The sequence below is a fragment of the Solanum stenotomum genome, chromosome 1, assembly GCF_019186545.1.
Source record: "Solanum stenotomum isolate F172 chromosome 1, ASM1918654v1, whole genome shotgun sequence".
Taxonomy (NCBI): domain Eukaryota; kingdom Viridiplantae; phylum Streptophyta; class Magnoliopsida; order Solanales; family Solanaceae; genus Solanum; species Solanum stenotomum.
This window is the reverse complement of record NC_064282.1, coordinates 2,147,399-2,166,952: the sequence shown is the minus strand read 5'-3', so window position 1 is coordinate 2,166,952 and position 19,554 is coordinate 2,147,399. Positions and strand designations below refer to the sequence as shown.

The window sequence follows — 19,554 nt, the reverse complement described above, 5'->3', positions numbered from 1 at the left end:
AACCTTGTCCACTTTTTGAAAATATGAACAAAGATCTAAGGCAAGAGAATCTAATCTAATAAAGTGTCATATGGATTTCCTATATTAATTCCAAGAATATAGTTGAAAATATAAACATGTAGAAATATGCCAAAGGGAGAATGTTCAGTCATTTTCATGTATTCACATTTGATCTATTTGGACCACCAAAGAATTTGTAATGCGATAAATATAATTCCGTCACTCTTTAAAAAAAAAAAAAAAACTAATTTGAATTTTCAATATAGAATATATTTTTTACCGAACATTAAGTGGAAATTTTTTTTTAAAAAAAAAAACATACAAACTATTTGAACTATGAAAAAGCATGATGCTTATATACCCATCACTGATACTCTATTATTTTTTCTGGAAAAATTACCAAAAAGAATATTTTGTGGACAGTGGTGGAAGTATTCTAGATTTTCTGTTCTAAAAATCAGATGCTTTTGATAATTTTCACTAATTCTAGATTTTTAAAAAGGCATAAAGAAAATTGCAAAAGTAGATTTAAAAATTGACTTGGTGAGACCACACTTGTATGGAACTCATCCTTCCAGAGAATTACTTCAATCTTTTCATATCACTTCTTTTAATTTTTAACTTTTAATATTTTATTCTTTACTTGCTGCATTAATTGCTTACCGGTCAGTGAAGCAGATAAAAATCATAGGAATTTAAATCTTAAATAGAGAGAAGGGAAAAAATATCACTCAACTTTTTCGTCATCTGTTCAACTTTTGGTGAAAGTAATTTTATTTGATATCTATTTTGGCATACGTTCAAGCTGGTCTGATCACCATGATTATTTATAGAAAAAAGATTTTTACTTCTGCACCTAACTTAATACCATATATTTCCTTTCATTACTAAGTTTTCTAATAAGAAATATATTTTCCTATTTTTTGAAAAGCAAGATTTTAGCTTTTTATTTGTTACACTTGTCTATTGTTCTATACTTCTATCTCTCTCAAATCTTTTTGAGTTTTAAATAAATTAACCTTTTAAAAGAATTCCACTATCTCTGGTGGTGTTCGTCCTAAAAATCTTGCAACTTTTGAATTATTTAAATGAACTCCACAAGTACTATGGTCTATGTCTTTTTTTTTTCTTTTTACACCAACCCACTATTTTTCACTTTGATTTTTTTATAATGCCTCATGGGGAGGATGTGAAAAACATGTTTGTAGTTGAAACATGACTCCAAGAGTCATGTCTATATAGAGATTATTAATTGGTTGGTAAAAAAGTTTCAATTTAGTTAATTTTTGTTTGATTAATCAACAATAACATATTTATTGTAATCTCGTAAATCGAATCAAGAAGGACGATGTGTACGCACTGTCAGTCCTACCCTTACTTTGACAAGGTAGAGAAACTGTTTTCAATAGACTACCAACTCAAGTAATATCAAGTACGTAAAACATACATTAGTGATCTATATTGAAAACAATGGAGAAGAGAACAATAGCAACAATATAATTTTGTGTAATTAAATCAGTTTCAATAATTAAAATCAACGTCTAAATTATACTTTATACGTCTAAAAGACATTAAAGTAAATGTTATAATAGCCATAAATTTCTGGGAAAAAAAAAAGTTAAAAAAATTACACTTGTTATATCAACCATTACTTTCTGAAAAAGTTTAAATTATGATTGAAAATTATATTTCTTTGTTTGGACCAATGGAAATATTTGAAGAAGACTTGCACTTAGAAATGGTTACGGCATAATTAACTAAGGACTGATAATGGTAATGGCACATTAGAAACTATTGAATCACTATCTAAAGATCTATTTCGAACAAATTAAAAATCATGAGAAAATATTAGACTATGATCTATAATATTATAAGTTATTCAAACATTAGGGCACAGTTATTTGTCAAGATAAGTTCTTTAGGGTAATATTTCCAAAAATTTAGCAAACTAGAACAAAATTTAATTGGTAGCACAAGAGAATGTCTTATACAAATAATTATTATTCAACTAATTCAAATTTGATGTCGCATAGACCAAAGATATTGTCATATTTAAAATCTTTTATTAAAAGAGAAATAGTCTCATCCACTGTACCACATCCTTTGATGATAAATTTCAACAAGATAGTATTAAATCAACAACATTCGCTATACTAACAACAGTAGATATCATTAAAAAAAACACGAATAACAAGAAATAAACCTAAGACTAAACAATTTTTATGCTAACTTGGATCGACAATAAGGACAAGATCGATTCCTTAAAAGCCATTCCAAAATGCAAGTGTCATGGTAGACATGACAACACTTATTAATACAAGAAACCATACAACCTTCTAAGAATCCATCACGACAAATCGAACATGTGTCTAGTAAATTACAATCCTTAAATTCACTAGCTCGAAATTTCATCTTTTTTATTCCAATTTTCTTCAACAATTCAAACGCCGCAATCCTTGAATCCAACACCTCTTGAGTCTTTTTCCATGCATTCCAATTACAATCTTGTCCCATTTTGTTATACAAATTCATAAAATTCTCATGGGGCAAATAAGTAACCTTTGTAATCCCCAAAGTCATGTACCAATGATCTTCATTAGATGGACATTCCTTCATACCCCTAGCAAAATTCATAATCTTTGAAATCAAAATGTCCTTGTTTGTCAACATCATGCTAGTACTTGTCTTAGTATCACTATAACTCATACATTGCTCATCCAACATGGGAATTACATTCATCAAACATATTAGTTTTGATATAATATTTGTTGCATCCTCATCTGAAACGATATCATCGTAAGGAATCCAAAAGGTTTGCATAGCTCTATGATCATAGATATAATCTTTAAAAGACAAACATGATGAATGTCGTTTTATAGACACGATAACCATAATTGGAAAACCAATAGTATTATGTACGATATGATTTTCATTGAATTTACACAAATTTGTTCTGAGACGAATACCACCGCCATGTGATTGTGAACATCTAACAAGCAAATCAGTACCAGCTTCTTTGAACAAAGCAGTTGAAGCTGTTGCTGATGCTTTAGCTGCAGCAATGTTTTGTAGAGTTGGTAATATAGGCATTGTTTTGTAATTGAATTGGTTATAATGAAGTTGGTTTTTATAATATGAATTACCTCAAGCTATATTCTTATAGAATTGGGGTTTTTTTTTCCTTTTTTAGTCTATTTGTGAAAGTTTTTATTGCTTTAGTTACAGTAATTAAACCTGACTAAATTAGTATATGTCGGATTATGACATATTATTATTATTTTGTAGAACTATTATTTAATTACTAAATTAGTGTTTTGAGATTTAATGAAGGTTAATTAAAGTTCATGTATCGTATTTATTGAATTCACATTAAAAATAAATAAATATCCAAAATTTATTATATTTATTGAATTCATATAAAAAAAATCATTATGCATAATGGTCAATGTATGTGTGTGATTTATTGTAATATATTTTTTTTGTTAAATAATTCATTGTAAAATAAATTCAAGAATTTAATGATTTATTGGTAAAACAAATTCATTTTTGTAGGAAATAAACTAATAATATGATTCCTGGGTAGTTTAGGATTTGTTATTTATGGTGATTAATTATAGGATTCCTTAATAGTTTAGGATTTGTTATTTATGATATTTATTTTAATTATGTTTAATTAAAATCTGTTAGTTAATTAGATTTTCTAATCCTAGTTTAATTTGGTTAATAAGGGTGGCTTATTCATATTTTCAATGTTGAGAGAGATACAAGAATTTTAAGGTTATTGAATAAAGCCTCCTAACTCTTCTTTATAACTTAATAAATTTCTCCATTATTGGGTCTTTCATTTTGTATATAAATTATTACTTTAAGGAATTTTATTTTCTTCAAATATACATAATGTTCATTGTTTCATAATTAAATATTATTCATTGTATCTTTACTAAAAACATTCATTATAAGTAATATAGGAAATTTCTTGAAATCATATCCAATAATGGCTTCTCATTAAAAAGGTGTCACAAAATCAACAATGACAGATCAAATACATAAATGCATTATGTGAATACAAAAAGAGATCATTCCACATGTACTTAAAAAGATATACAGTGACAACACTGAAACTTCTGGAAGCAATAAAAAAAAGTTAGAGGTGAACTTTAATTATATTTAAATTTTAACAAAAAACAATAAGATTATATTTCACTAAATTGTCTTAAATATATTTGTACTTTTAAAAAAATATTAATTTTTAATATCAATGGCACCATATATTCATATAAGGGTATTCTGAAAATATATTATGTTATCAAATAGATGATTTTTTTCATTGATCCAAGTCGGGACCAGAAACTATTGATTCACCGAATATAATTCAGTAAGGTTTTACTGTAAAGAGAAGAAAACTTAATTTCACTTTAAAAAATACATTAACCTAATTTCACTTTAAAAAATACATTAACCTTAACAAAAAAAACAATAACAAAAACAAACAAAAAAAGAAAAGAGATATTAGGTCACATTGGTTGGGTTAAATTATGACATGATATTTCCCCATTGATACAAGTCATTTTGACACAAGCAACTTTGAAAACTTTTAAGTTTTGACAAGCTCAAGTTTTGATCAACTTGCCCATTTGACACCTCCAGGACTATCAGTTAAAAAACACAAATTATAAAAAAAAAAAGACCTTTAAGCACTGCGATTCCATGACTCCATAGATAGTTCATCTAGCAACCTTCACAAATATACTAATCTTAGTAGCAATATACACAAATCTCCCACCCTGTTATGTATATACTCAAGACACAAATGAAGCTGAACAAAAGCCATGAAACAATACGCAAATAAATGAGCGAAAAAATAAATAATACATCGCATAAGAGAAAGGGTATTGTCATAGAAAGCCAAAAAGGTAAGTCTCAACACAAAAGGAAAGCCATAGCATTCTAAATCACCTTAGCAACCACACATCCATTGTTTTGGAGGTAAAGGATTCGCAGATCCTAATACTTGGATGTTTTTTCCTCAAATATACTACTAACGAAGATTCAAATTATAAAACAACTCCTCAAGACATCCTCGGTTCCCCAATCTGTAAAATTGTACAAACAACATTAATATCAGCTCTCCATTAAGTAAGGAAAACAGTAAGCATCAACCACTTCGATAAGAAAAGAAAAAAATACAATATAAATTAAAATTGAAAGTATAGTTATAGGTGGACAAATTCCAGAACCCCTAAAAGGTGAAAGAGTACATGATCCTAAGCCTGCGGAATACAGAAACAACTACTACTACTAGTCAATCCCAAACAAGCCACCATTTAAGCTTGTCACATACCATTATACAAATTTAAAAAAAGGTACACATGCTCTCTATATTTGCCGGACATTAATTTCTTACATGACAAACATATTTCCAACTAACAAAAAGGAAGCCTTGACAATACACTATCCCCCTAATCAAGTGCGAGACCTTATGCCTCAGAAATGGTTCAACTGATGTACGATTTCATGATGACAATGTTGCAACAGTAACAGACAAAAGCTTACACAACGTCAACTAGAGGCCCCCCCTCTTAAAGGCAACAGTTACCAGATGAAGGAAAATGGGGAAGTTTGAGCATCATACTTGCTCTCTTACACTGAGAACTTCAAGAAATGGATCTCAGACAATGCCTTAAGGAAATCTATCACGTATTTTTTTTTTTAAAAGAAAAACTTAATATCAAAATCAGATTCTTTTATCTAGACCCTGAACAGTGAAAATTAGGCCATGTAAGTACCAAAGGAAGAAGGAAAGAGCAAATAGGTAGTTCCATTCACTTGCCTCAAAATATGAGCCACATATCCTGAGAGCGGAGGAATTCCAGGACTAACTGCATGGAACTTCATATTGCCATTTTCATTTCAATTCTTTGGTGAGGATCATAGCCGGTAAGCTCAAAGTCAGCAGCAACAAAGGAATCTATGTCCTTTTTCTGCGGATTGATCTTCAGCACCTACACCCATTCAGAACCAACTGCAGTTAGAGAGGGAGAGATAGAGATTATAACAGGAAAAAAAAAAAAGAGTATTCCTTTACTTACTGGGAAAGGTCTAGGCAACTTCTGAAGCTGGTCTTGCAGAGGTCTGACATGATTGCGATAAACATGAGCATCTCCTACAACATGTATGAAATCACCAGGAACTAGACCTGTAAAGAGAAGGTAGAGCAAACCTCATGAGGCGAATAGTAAAACAGAAGGAACTGAAGTGGGCTGGAGCCTGGATGTAGAATGACCAGTGAATGACCATCAAAAGATATGTCTCCAATATCAATATACATGAAAATTTACAAATCAAAGGTTCAAAAGTTCCATATCCTTTTTCAAGTTGGAATCTGTTTTTAACAATACACATACAAAGTAATTGGCAATCTCACCAAGCAGTACTACTTAGAAACTTAGCTAGAAGTATTAAGGCATAGGATTGTCTCATAAAGGACAAGGATTGAGTCTCATGAGAAGGGTAAAGTTCCATTTTCAAATGCCTCACCAAGTAAATGAGTTTTTGCAGTATCTGTTTTGCTTAGTCAGAATTCTTGTCTGGTCATGTCTTTAAACAGGTAGGAAATTTGCTAGTTATTACATGATGCACATGAGAAATTAGCTAGAGGTATCCTGACAGCATACCAGAAACATGAGCTATCATGCATGTCAGCAAGGCATAAGATGCAATGTTGAATGGCACTCCCAAACCCATATCGGCAGATCGCTGATACATCTGACAGGATAGCTCCCCATTGGCTACATAAAACTACAACCACAAGATGAAAGAGAATATTAGTACATAAACAATAAGTTCTGCCATAAACAAAACCAAGACAACACTAACTTGAGCAAACATATGACAAGGTGGAAGCGCCATCAGTTTAAGATCAGAAGGATTCCAAGCTGAAAGAACAATGCGTCGGTCATCTGGATTGTTTTTAACTTTGTTGATAACATCAGCCAATTGGTCAAACCCCTGGCCACTGTAGTCAGTATGCATGTCAATGTACCTGTATATAGCAGGTTCAATGGAACAAGTTACCCCATAACTCTAGAGTTTTGACCAACTGTATGATGAGTAAGTTTTCAAAGACTGACCTGGCACCAAAATGTCTCCACTGAAACCCATATACTGGTCCCAAATCACCCTCTTCCCTATCCTTCAAGCCAATACTGAAATGGAATGCCAAATTTAAGATGGTCCAACATTTATAATAGACTTGATAGCAAGAAGAGATAAAATCTTACCTATCAAGATAATCTCTGGATGCATTGCCATCCCAAATATGAATGCCCTTCTCTTGTAGGACCTGAACTAAAAACATCTTAGTTATGCAAGCTAAATGGGCCAGAAATCATTAAAACAAAATGGTAACTATCTCCGAGATTCCATAACAAATTGCACAAAGCATTATTGGCAAGGAAACAGAACCCAAATTATACAATCAGTGAGGAACAGAAAGAAACCTTAGCACTTGTTGATCCACTGATGAACCACAAGAGTTCTTCAATGACGCCTCTCCAAAAAACTTTCTGAAACCCAAAATAACAAACAAAATAAGTCAAATGATCTGCGATTGCAGTTCACATTGTAGTGGTAGGAAAAATTGGACACGGATTATATCAAAAGCACATTAAACTACAAACAAATATATGACACGGTACCTTTGTTGTAAGAAGGGGAAATGATCTGCGTAAATTGTATCTCATCTGCAGCAATAGTAAAACATCACAACATTATCACAGATACACCAAATAGGCATTAAATTACCCATACATATAAACAGGGAAGGCAAATAGAGAAGACTTTGTTTGATATTCATCCGCACAAGGTTACATGCAAAGCTTCACCTTTCCTTCCCCTTTTTCTTATTCACATTATGATCAAATGTGAACCCTTCTCCAACCAATATTTTATTTGCAGTACTCTGTTCTCCCTATTATATATTTGATGTACTCACTTCTTCAAACACACCCAAAATAAAGGAAGAGAGAAAAAAACATACAGAGCTGAACTTTAACTTTGTTGAGAAAGACAACTGAATTTTATATACTTCTCATTACCTGGCAACCAAATTTCGACAAAGTACCAGTGCCTGTCCTGTCATCCTTTAGCATGCCATTCGAGATGATCTCTTCAACCAGTCTCAGATACATGAATTCTTCATGTTTCTCAAATACCATTTTAGGCAAGAAGGAAAACGATTTAACCTCAATATTAGAAGAATCTGAACCATTCTCAGGAATTTCACTATTAGATTGATTAACAGTTTCTACTCCGGAATTCTTCACACGAACATAGGTGGTAAAAGAATAGCGAATCTTGTTCTCGATCACAGGAAATGATGAGTACCAGGGTTGAAATACCGAGGTGTCAATAGCAGGAGTAAAAGTATCACATGCTATATCAGTCTCAATTTCAGTGATATGGACTGCATCACATCCATGAGCATTCAGGGAATCTCTGCATCAAGAAGAAGAATATGTTGAAAAATTAGCATTAAAGGTTAGCCAAAAAAGGAAGCAGCAAGAAAGCTGACCTGAAAATCTCGCCACCTCCTATAACAAACACATTCTCAATAGAGAGACAATAAGGTGAGGCTGCCAATAGTTGCAAAGCAGAGCCTAAACTTCCACATATGACAACATTTTCTGCTGTAGCAATGTCAAAACTTCCTGAACGTGTGAGAACAACATTGAGGCGTCCAGGAAGAGGGCGATGTTCAATAGGAATACTTTCCCAAGTCTTTCTTCCCATAACAACAGCATTCCTTTTTGTAGGATCCGTTGTAGTCCCAGTGATACCCTTGAAGAACTTGAGATCTGTAGGCAGTCTCCAAGGTAACTTCCCCTCCTTACCAATACCCATATTTTGAGTTGCAGCAACCACAACCTGGTAAGTCCGTTGTGGAGTAAAATGAGCATTGCCGTTACCATTGGAAACGCCGGTCTTTGTTTCACTGGCCATAACTGAGTAAGAGACCTGGATTGAACTGAATAATACTGATCTGCGCCTAAGATCGACCGACCGGTTTTTGCCAAAACGCAATAAAACCTGAAATACACAATAGGCACCAAATTTATCAATGATGTGTTCTCAAAATGCAAGTAAATAGTCTACAAGGAGATGCAAACGCGTTCAATCAATGAGTTCAAAAGTTTAGACAAACTAATTTCAAGTTTACTACTGCTGTATAGGAAAAATAATATCTTAGAACAGGGATATTTAACCAAATGCGACCTATTTTAACAATATAGAGCAACTGCATATCTAATTATGTAATATTACCAATAAACATAGGAAAAGGTTAGAAATTTATCATGCAAGAGTTCAGGTACTACTATCTAGTTGCCACTTATTCCAAGCAGGCAATAAACGTCTCCAGCCACTCATTCCAAGCAGGCAATAAACAGCACAAGCCACTCACCTGGCTTATTTGGCAGCCAAATATAATGGGTTAAGATAAACTATCAAATATTAATGCACAAAACCACTGCTATTTGATCTCACTTATTCGTTAGGAATTACCATAGATAAACTAATTGAGCAAATTTGATAAAAATTTACTCTCATTGTACAAAAACCATTTAAGGAACTCAAATTTATTTTGTTTCAACACCAAAATTTCATCTCAGCTTTTTACCATATCAATCTTCATTGTATAATTGCTCTCGACAAAGCTCTGACATAGATTGAAAAGAGGAAGAAACAACTGGAAATGGAAAAAACAAAGAGCATTGAAGATAATATGCTCGTAAAGGAAACACCAAACTCTCTATGGCAGGAAATGCGAACTTTCTATGGAAGGAAATGCGAACTTTCTATGGAAGGAAATGCGAACTTCCTATGGCAAAGTAATTTGTGGATAAGTGGTGTTATACACATTAGGCGCGTGTATAACACTTGACAAAATATGTCCACGATTCTCTTCGTAAGGGGTATTAGTTCCAGTCCAAAAAAGATTAGGGGGGTAAAAGGATGCTCGTAAAGTTATAGTGTATAACTGAGTTTTCGGTATAAGTTTAGGGGGCAATTTATGTATTTATAGCTCAGTTGAGCTAGAGAAAATTCAAATTCAATTTGAGCAAATTAACGAAGAACATGTCCCAGGAAGTCTGTAAAGAAAATGCCGCGAAAATTTAAGAGGCAACAGGACTCACACAACACGAACTACTCTCCACAGATGAAATTAACACAACTTAAAATGTTATCAGATAATCAATTCTCGTTTGACTATTTTTTTACTGTACTTGACTACGACTAAATTTAAGAATCAACAGAACACGTCACTACAAGCGTGTAACGGGAATGTATCAAGACTTTAAGAATAAACAGAACACGTCACGACAAGCGTGTAACAGGAATGTAACAAGACTTTAAGAATTAACAGAACACGTCACGACAAGCGACACTTTAACAAGAATTTAAGAATCAACAGAACTAACACGACATGAACCATTTTTATAGATGTAAACAATACAAAATAAAATTCATCATAAAGTCAATCCTCAATTAAAAAAATGAAGAATTCTAACAAAGCTATTTTTTTTTAACAGATTAAGGAAACAATACATCTGAGATAAAAAAAAAAAAAAAAAAACTTAAAAGGAAAACGCAGCAAGAAATTAGTAATCAGCAGAACTCATATGATACGAACTAGCACTATTTTTATAGATGAAATCAGTCAAAACTAAAATGCATCATAAAATCAATCCTCAATTTAAAATACTGGAGAATTCTACCAAAGCTTCTTTTTTTTTTACTGATTAAGGAAACAAAACATCTGAGAGAAACACATCTCTAAAAAAGCTTAAATCAAAATGCAGTAAGAAATTAGTAATCATCAGAACTCACATGATATGAACAACTACTTTTATCAATGAAATCAGTCAAAGCTAAATGCATCATAAAATCAATTCTCAATTTTTTTAAAAAAATAGAGAATTCTAACAACGCTTCTTCTTCTTCTTTTTACTATTAAAGAAACAATACATCACACATCGCTAGAAAAAATGCAGTAAGAAATGAATCAAAACTAAAATGCATCAGTCAGTAGGAACAAAACAAAAGCAGTGAAAATTACCGATCGGAAAACAAAACCTGAGATGAATGAAATTTTGAAGAGGTAGATCAGAGATTAGGGTTGTAAACTGTGAGAGAAGAAAACAAGAGGCGGTTTTGAATATTGTGAGCAGTGAAAGAGTAGAGAGGGGGACTGGACTGGACTATAAATGGGAAGAACAAGTGAGGACTATGGAGCGAAAACTTCAAGAAAAATCCAAAACCACTCTTGACGCGGAGCAGCGCCATGCCATTTTTTCCGTGAATTTCTGATGATATTTTTTTTTTCTTTAATTAAACATCTCACTTTCTAATAAATTGTTTTTTAATTTTAATTTAAACACCCAATATTGATTAGTATTATTTTTATTTGACTCGTAGTGCATAATCTTGTGAAAAAGAAGTCCTAGTAATAATCTTCACTTTTTTGTAGTTGGGTTTCTTTTGTTATTAATTATGTAAATGAGGATCTTTTTAAAAATTATTAAATTTATCTTTTTTTTTTACAATTATAATAAAAAAAGATAATTAACTAATTTCATTGTAAAATAAAAATTGGAGTTTCAACGCAACATAAATATATTAATAACAGTTGAGAAGAATTGTTTGATCGATTAATTATAGCAATTCATGGGACGTAACTAATTTTGACTCATTAATTAAAGTATTTCTATAGTGATAAGGCGTAATTAATTGATCGATTAATTAAAGTTGAAACTTCACTAACTTTGACTGATTAATTAAAGTATCACTATTGTGATAAGAAGTAATTAATTGTTCGATTAATTAAAGCAATTCACGGGACGCAACTAACTTTGAGTGATTATTGTAATATTTCTATTGCAATAAGGCGTAATTAATTGATCGATTAATTAAAGCAATTATATTGCAATGGGTCATAACTAGCTTTGACTGATAAATTAAAAAAAAATTATTGCGATAAGACGTAATTAATTGATAGGTTGATTAAAGTAATTCTATGTGATTGGGTGTAACTGATTAATTCTATCCAATTTATGTGATATAAATTGACTCGACACAATAGAATCACTTTAATTAATGAGTCAAAGTTAGTTACACCCAATCACATAGAATTACTTTAATCAACCGATCAATTAATTACGTCTTATCGCATTAAAAAACTTTAATTTATCAGTCAAAGCTAATTATGACCCATTGCAATAGAATTGCTTTAATTAATCGATCAATTAATTACGCCTTATTGCAATAGAAATACTTCAATAATCAGTCAAAGTTAGTTGCGTCCCATGAATTATTTTAATTAACCGAACAATTAATTACGTCTTATCGCAATAGAGATACTTTAATTAATCAGTCAACGTTCCATGAATTGCCTTAATTAATCGATCAATTATTTACGCCTTATCGCAATACAAATACTTTAATTAATCAGTCAAAATTAATACGTCCCATAAATTGCTATAATTAATCGATCAAACAATTTGTCACAATTGTTATTAATATATTTATGTTGCGTTGAAACTCCAATTTTTATTTTACAATGAAATTAGTTAATTATCTTTTTATTATAATTGTAAAAGAAAAAAAAGGATAAATTTAATAATTTTAAAAAAGATCCTCATCTACATAATTTATAAAAAGAGAAGAGAAAAAATTACGCAGTTAAGCAAATTTATACTATTTAATTACTCATTATAGCTATAGTTTGATATAATTACCACTCGCGACTAACATTAACCATTAATTACGTGAGCTGACTTCGTTTGTATAATTAGTCACTTTTGTATAATTCGCCACATTTATATAATTCGCAACTAACAATTCTTCATTTGATTTGTATTTGTATATGACGATGATTTCCTTTGATTTTTAAGTTGGAAAAATTTTAGGTTTAGCAAATATAAAAATCATATTTGTATGTTATAGCTATTGTTTGTATAATTGCGCTTCATAGCAAACTTTATGGCTATTATATGTATATTTCAGTGTACTTATACAAAAGAGTCAATTGTATAAGTATGTATTTGGAATCTGTATACAAATAAGAAAGAGTTTTTTTTGTATAATCTGTGTTTGTATAAAGCGAGAAAAAGATAAAGGCAAAAGAAAACTGGGCAGGGAGAGATTTGTATTGTATAATTATAAGTGTATAGGACGAAAAGATATGTATTTGTATTTGTATTTGTATATACAGTTTACTTTCGCTTTATACAAACACAAACACAATTTATACATTTGTGCTTGTATAAAGTGAGAGATGCGAGAGAGAGAGAGGCGAGTGAGATATCAAGGGAGAGAGGCGAATGAAAAGATATGTATTTGTATATACAACGTTTTCTCGCTTTACACAAATACAAACATAATTTATACATTTGTGTTTGTATAAAGTGAGAGAGGCGAGAGAGAGAGTGGCGAGCGAGAAATTTGGGGAGAGAGGCAAATGGCAAAGTGTTTGCTAAAGATTAGAATTAAATGAAACTGTGGTTATAACATTTAATTTTAATTAATAGTTTGTTATTATATATAATTTTCCTTTATTAGTTTTATCATCATATACATTCAATATTTTTATACATTCAATATTTTTATGTATAACTTTTTAAAGTTTGACTAAGCACTTTTAGGGTCTTTACCAAATTCTTCATAGCAAATGATGCTAGTTTTTGTCTAACCTTTTTTTTTAAAAAAAAATCACTTCTATTTGGAATGTGCGAGTTCAGATTTAATTGAACTCGAATGCCGGTCCTAGACGCCAGGTAGAAAACCGAAAATAAAAGGTGGAAAGTCATAGGGAAAATCCATTAATTGGAACAATCAGAATACAGAATTGTCAACATTGACAGGAACCAAACTACCAGAGGAATTTCTGAGTTTCACATCCTGTCATGTTTAAGTGCTTAAAAGAAACCATAATTTTACAGACCATCAAAGAATCTTAAATGGTCTTCGAATGTCTCCCCATGACGGATTTTGGACAGTGATCCATCTTCTTCCACCTACAAACAACAGTATGCACAATCCTTTTCAAAATTTTGTATCAATATTACAATAGTGAAGATGATCAAATGCATATCTTGGATGTGAAGTTACATGTCATACGAGAAGAGATGTTGCTATGACTATCAGATTCATAGTATACTATTGTTGTGATCACTTTGATAACGTTAAGCAGCAACTAAGAAAACCGCGGATAGTGCTTCCAACGACAAAAAATTCAGAATGATATAAGCAAAAAGTTGCATTCAACTCTCTTATCTTGTGAGTAGCAGTAGTATCATTAACAAAATCCAGCCAAGCACCAAGTTAGCATTTAAAAGGACTTTTTTTTTTGCAGTCTTTAAAAAAGCAAAAGGGCATGTGAGTTATAGATCTTGTCAATAGATACTAGTCATATGGAAGCTTGACTCTCAATTCTTCACAACAAAATACCAGCTTAAGATTTAGGACCAAGTTAATTGTTAATGTAGCCATGTACTCTTCACTTCGGGTACAAGATGTTGACAAGAACACCAAGTCTTTTTCCATCATGACAAGGTTTGAGGGTAGATTAGTGGGCGTAAGGAACACCAGAAACAAATACTAGGAGCAAAACATCATTTTAATAACAGGTTAAGACAATATACCCAATACTCTGGTGGGCGCATCTTCAGATTGTAAGTTGATGCCATACTCATGCAGTAAGCACCTGCATCGTGAACTACCAAACCAGTGCCCTGAATCCAAATGTCATAATTAGTATGGCTTTAATGTGTATCAAGAAATCTTTAAATGAGAAGCTAAACCTTTGTCCTGTTCTAGCAGGAAATGAGAGTTCAAAACAAATTACCCTAGTAGGGGCGGGAAGTTCACGGTCCTTCCCCAGGAAATCAGCCGACTCACATACAGGACCAACAACATCAAACTTCGCAATTGCAGCTTCCGGAGGTGGAGGGGAAACAAGCTCTATGTGCTGCAATCAACAAATCATTAACTGAGCACGAGTGCAGGAGAAGGTCATAAAATCCACACAATCATAAATCAGATATGCACAGTGTGAATAAAGAGTGAGGTCCAAATTGTATGCTTATACAATGAGTATAATTACCAACAGTAGGCTACTTCAAAAAGTTGAACAATATGAACACCAACAAGAACAAAGCATAAGATTTTTGGAGTACGCACATCACAAAAATTCCACAGCGCGAGCATTTTAAGTAAACACCTTTGAAAAGTAAATAATTGCTAAATTCCCCTAAAGAATAGGAGAACTTCAGAAGAGAAAGGAGCAGGGACACCAGGGATGTTTGGGGGATGAGGAAAACTGCATCCAACTGTTACAACATGAACTGAAAGCATATCATTTGACATCCATTAAATGACATATAACAGTCATGAATACAGATCAAGGGAAAGGGGAACTGTTTGAATAAGCTAGACTGGTTATTAGTTTAATATGTGTGAGAGAGAAGGAAGAGTCAATTCTGATAGCTGCAAGAAAAATAGTTCGCAGCCTCACCTGATAAGCATCATAAAGACTTGGACGTATAAGCTCAGCCATACTACCATCAATCACAATAAAGTTTTTGGTCCCATTGGTTTTAACTCCAGTAACTCTGTTAACCAAGCAGCATGTGTTTGCAATTAGTGATCTTCCAGGTTCAATAATGAGATTGAGGTTTCGAGAAAGGACCAATTCTCGTACCTGCAATACACATGAAAGGAAATGTCAGCTAAACCCAGGTTAGACCCACAGTTTGAGCACTAACATCAATTTTAGTCAAAACTTAAAAATTCTAGCAAGCTGATATACATTGTAGCCTTGCACTGTATCAATCAAAACTTTGAGAAGTAGAGCATCAGTATGCGAAAGCAATCTATCTTTCTTACCCAAATTGCCCACTATAAATCGTGGCAATCAAGGTGGTTCTGCTGTCAATGCACATATCACCAACCCCTAAACTTCAGTTGAAAGAGAAGCTTGTAGTAGCCAGCTCAATTGACCACTCCATGGGAAAATAAAGAGAAACATATGTTGACATCTATTATTCGTTGCTTAAACTCACCAGTACAGTAACAATCGTATCAGGTATGTTCCAAAGCTTTTTTGACAAGTAAATTAAGAATCAAAGTGAAATAAAGTCACTACTAAGAACAAGTCTTGGGGTAACTCACACTACTAAAAACACTCTGGCACATGTCATATTGTATTATATGAGGTAGAAATTTTACCGTATTAATAAGATCTCTAGGTGAAGGAAGGATAGCTCCAGCATGATAGTAATCAATCCCTAAACCACCTCCAATATTCAGGTAATCAATTTCAAATCCTTGAGATCGGATTTCGTCAATGTAGTTCACCATCAAGACAGCTGCATCTCGAAAAATGTCTACCTGGAAAAGACAACAAAGTTTTAGGTCAACAAAACACTGGGAGAAATGTCATCCACCATGGAGATATTACATTTTATATAAACAAAAATATTTTCTAAAAGATATATACACAGGGCAGTATATTTAAAATGGAGAGGAAGAACAGAATAAAGGATCAGCAAAATATGGTATCAAGTTCGCCTGAAGAGAAATGTAACATAGGGATCCACCAACATATTACTTGTTAAACATGTAAATCGTACTTCTACAAACTGTAGATTGGCTGAGATATTACTAGGAGGGAAGTCTGATATGCATATGGAATGACAGCTAAATTCTTGCATTTTCCCCTTCAAATATTTGTCTTAACAAGCAAATATATATATTATGACTTTAACCCTCCAAAAAGTAACAGAAAGAACTAGAGGGGGTAAATGGGGGCACGGAGCATTAATTTAAGTTATAAATGAACTCATATTATATTTATATCTTATAGTGTTGAGTAGATGGCAACAAGGTAATGCTAGCCACCAAATAAATGAAACCCAATAAAGCATTAGAAGATAGGTCATGATTCATATTTCCCATTGGTACTACACATAACTAAAGATATTAAACAACCAAGTCAATATACTATCCAAATACAGAAGAGCAGAAAAGGCAAAAATCTGAATTCTACAAAGTAGAGAAACTCATGTTATAAATAATTAAATGCAGACAATCCTAATATTACCTTGGTGATAGTTGACCCAAGATGACAATGAGCTCCAACAAGTTTCAATTCCTGAGGATGTGCCTTGACAGCATCTAGAAACCATTGCAGCTTCTCATTTCTGATGCCAAATTTGGAGCTCTTATTGCCGGTGGCAACATAAGGATGAACCTAACCCACTCAAGAAGTCAGTACAAAATGATTACAAGGCACAATGATTCATCAGCCAGTATAAAATATTACTGAATGTTAGCCTGATCATGTTAGTAATAAAATGTCTGCCAAATAGTTGAGGCACAGAGAGGAATTGTAGTGGAATAAGCAGACATCCAAGCATTATACTCATCATGGCACGTAAATACCTGGGGATCCACATCTGGATTAATCCTGAGTAGCACGTTAACTTTCTTCCCAGCCAGCCTTGCAGCTGCTACAATGTTATCCAAGTCAAATTCGCTGTCGATGTTTACAAACACACCTGCTTGGGCAGCTAGCACTAAGTCCTCTAACAGCTTTCCATTTCCATTAAAAATACACCTATGCGAGAAAAGTTGATGAATTAAATTAATGCAATATAACGGCGAGTGGCTAAATGAAAAGCAAATACATTAAACTCAAATGTACAAAAGAGAAAAAACCATGTATAAAACAAAGAGGATAGATTAAGCTTTTGCTCAATGTCCTCTGCAAATCCTTACAATGTGTATCAAGTACATTACAGTGTCCTAGCTAAATAGAAGTAATGGAAGGCATGTTATGTGAGAGGTGATACTATCTAAAGAAAGTATACGTCACCAGCTAACTTAGTAAGAAATAACCTCTAATACAACAAAAGAAAGTCTACTTAAAAAACAAAAAGCTGGGAAGTGCTTGAGTCCAAAGTTTGATATAGACCCTAAAGGAGCACAACAAATTTGAGAAGTACATGGTAAAAGGCATTACCTTTGTTTCGGGGCAAGTTACAAATGTTTGTAGGGGTAAGAAGCAGGGTTCTCTATTTCTTTCTGTAACAATTTTCTCTTGGTGCAACTCACAAACGTAACTACTAGAAATTCTTTTTGATTTCCAGCAAGATTTTGGGCACACTAATCCCACACATATGACAGATCTTCCTAAACTAGTACAGGCACAAGATATATACACCTACCTCTAATTCAGCCCCAGACAACTAGAAATACCCCAAGCTACATCCAACCAAAAAACTAAGGCAGGCTTTACTACTGGTAAAACTTCTCATTCTCATGTCTTAAACTACCAAGTTTACAACTCGAACATATATTACACTAAAGTATATTCAAGAAAGTAAATTTGAAGGTTTTCCACATGTGTTACAAATTAGTGAATACCAGTTTATGAGATTGGGATATAGTACGAAACTAACAAGATTATCAAGAAACAAAGATTCTAAACAATAGAATTATTTCAAGAAACAAAGATTCTAGAGAATATAATTATTTCAAGAAACAAAGATTGTAAACAATAGAATTATTACTTGGTAGGATCAAATCCAGCAGTAAGTGCCAATTTGAGTTCATTCCCACTAACCAAAACAGCTCCACAGCCAAGGCCCCTCAAATGTTCCAAAATCTTGAGATTATTATTGGCCTTAATAGCATAACCAATAATCGAATTCAAACCTTCTAAAGCCGCCTTATAAGCCTCAACATTCCTAGTAATTTGGGGCTTACTATATAAATAAAAGGGTCGTCTTTCCACGGTCTCCATAACATCTTCAACCTTAACACCCTCACAATACAAAAACCCATCTTCAGATTTCTTGAAACAATGCTGAAATTTCTGAGTTTGGGGCTCAGAAGTTGATACAGATGCCCTTATGCTAAGATTTCTTGAAATGGGCTTCAACGGAAAATTGGGTTTGAAAAAAGAAAGTTTTTGTGATGCATTTGATGGGTATTTGAGGGACTTGTGAAGTGATGGAGAGTGTGAGACAAGGTGTGTAGCCGCCATTGTTGGAGTAAAGATACCCAAAAAGGCTTTTAGACTTTGTGAAATTGCAAGGGTTTGCACAGATTAATAGGAATCTGTCATTAAAAAAATGTTTCTAAATTGAAATACCGTTTTCTTGATTATTTTTTTTTAAAAGATTTTGATTAGGGATAACATATGATATTAGTACAAAGGGTACGAAAAAGATGGCTTCAAACAACTAAATCAATTAAATAAATAGATTATATTTTATTTATTAAAAATAAGCTGAAAAAAATCAATCCAAATCACTAAATTATATTCACAATTTTATAATTATATAATTGCAATATATTGGTTTTTATATATTTTTCATCAAAAAATTGGGTTTTAATATTAATTTAGCACTAGTAAACTAATGGACTTTAGGCTAAACCCCATTTCTTAAAGAAAGAGATGAATTAAAATTAATTTATGAAAACAGATAATAT

The 19,554-nt window shown here is 32.5% G+C and overlaps 2 protein-coding genes across 2 annotated transcripts; both read right to left on the bottom strand.

Moving 5' to 3' along the window:
• Positions 1-4,878: 4,878 nt before the first annotated feature.
• LOC125873180 (bifunctional dihydrofolate reductase-thymidylate synthase-like) lies at positions 4,879-11,357 on the bottom strand. The gene is made up of 12 exons (XM_049554073.1): positions 11,117-11,357; positions 8,573-9,087; positions 8,097-8,496; positions 7,698-7,742; positions 7,500-7,565; positions 7,281-7,342; positions 7,131-7,205; positions 6,877-7,042; positions 6,675-6,798; positions 6,090-6,196; positions 5,827-6,002; positions 4,879-5,093 (listed from the first exon to the last, which is right to left on the bottom strand). Exons 2-11 carry the CDS (start codon positions 8,998-9,000, stop codon positions 5,892-5,894), a joined length of 1,584 nt encoding a protein of 527 aa, XP_049410030.1. The 5' UTR covers positions 9,001-9,087; positions 11,117-11,357; the 3' UTR covers positions 4,879-5,093; positions 5,827-5,891.
• Positions 11,358-13,864: 2,507 nt separating this feature from the next.
• LOC125873190 (diaminopimelate decarboxylase 1, chloroplastic-like) lies at positions 13,865-19,168 on the bottom strand. The gene is made up of 8 exons (XM_049554084.1): positions 18,630-19,168; positions 17,500-17,674; positions 17,159-17,308; positions 16,285-16,446; positions 15,572-15,757; positions 14,903-15,025; positions 14,700-14,789; positions 13,865-14,072 (listed from the first exon to the last, which is right to left on the bottom strand). Exons 1-8 carry the CDS (start codon positions 19,103-19,105, stop codon positions 13,992-13,994), a joined length of 1,443 nt encoding a protein of 480 aa, XP_049410041.1. The 5' UTR covers positions 19,106-19,168; the 3' UTR covers positions 13,865-13,991.
• Positions 19,169-19,554: the final 386 nt, after the last annotated feature.

Bases quoted from the DNA above. Each gene is read 5' to 3' on its own strand.
- LOC125873190 (XM_049554084.1), bottom strand. From the start codon at position 19,105: ATGGCGGCTACACACCTTGTCTCACACTCTCCATCACTTCACAAGTCC. The intron at 17,309-17,499 runs GTATTTACGTGC...TGAGTGGGTTAG, and splicing joins ATCCAGATGTGGATCCCCAG to GTTCATCCTTATGTTGCCAC. The intron at 14,790-14,902 runs GTAATTTGTTTT...ATTTGGATTCAG, and splicing joins AACTTCCCGCCCCTACTAGG to GGCACTGGTTTGGTAGTTCA.
- LOC125873180 (XM_049554073.1), bottom strand. From the start codon at position 9,000: ATGGCCAGTGAAACAAAGACCGGCGTTTCCAATGGTAACGGCAATGCT. The intron at 8,497-8,572 runs GTCAGCTTTCTT...TTCTTGATGCAG, and splicing joins GGAGGTGGCGAGATTTTCAG to AGATTCCCTGAATGCTCATG. The intron at 7,206-7,280 runs GTAAGATTTTAT...ATTCCATTTCAG, and splicing joins TCCAGAGATTATCTTGATAG to TATTGGCTTGAAGGATAGGG.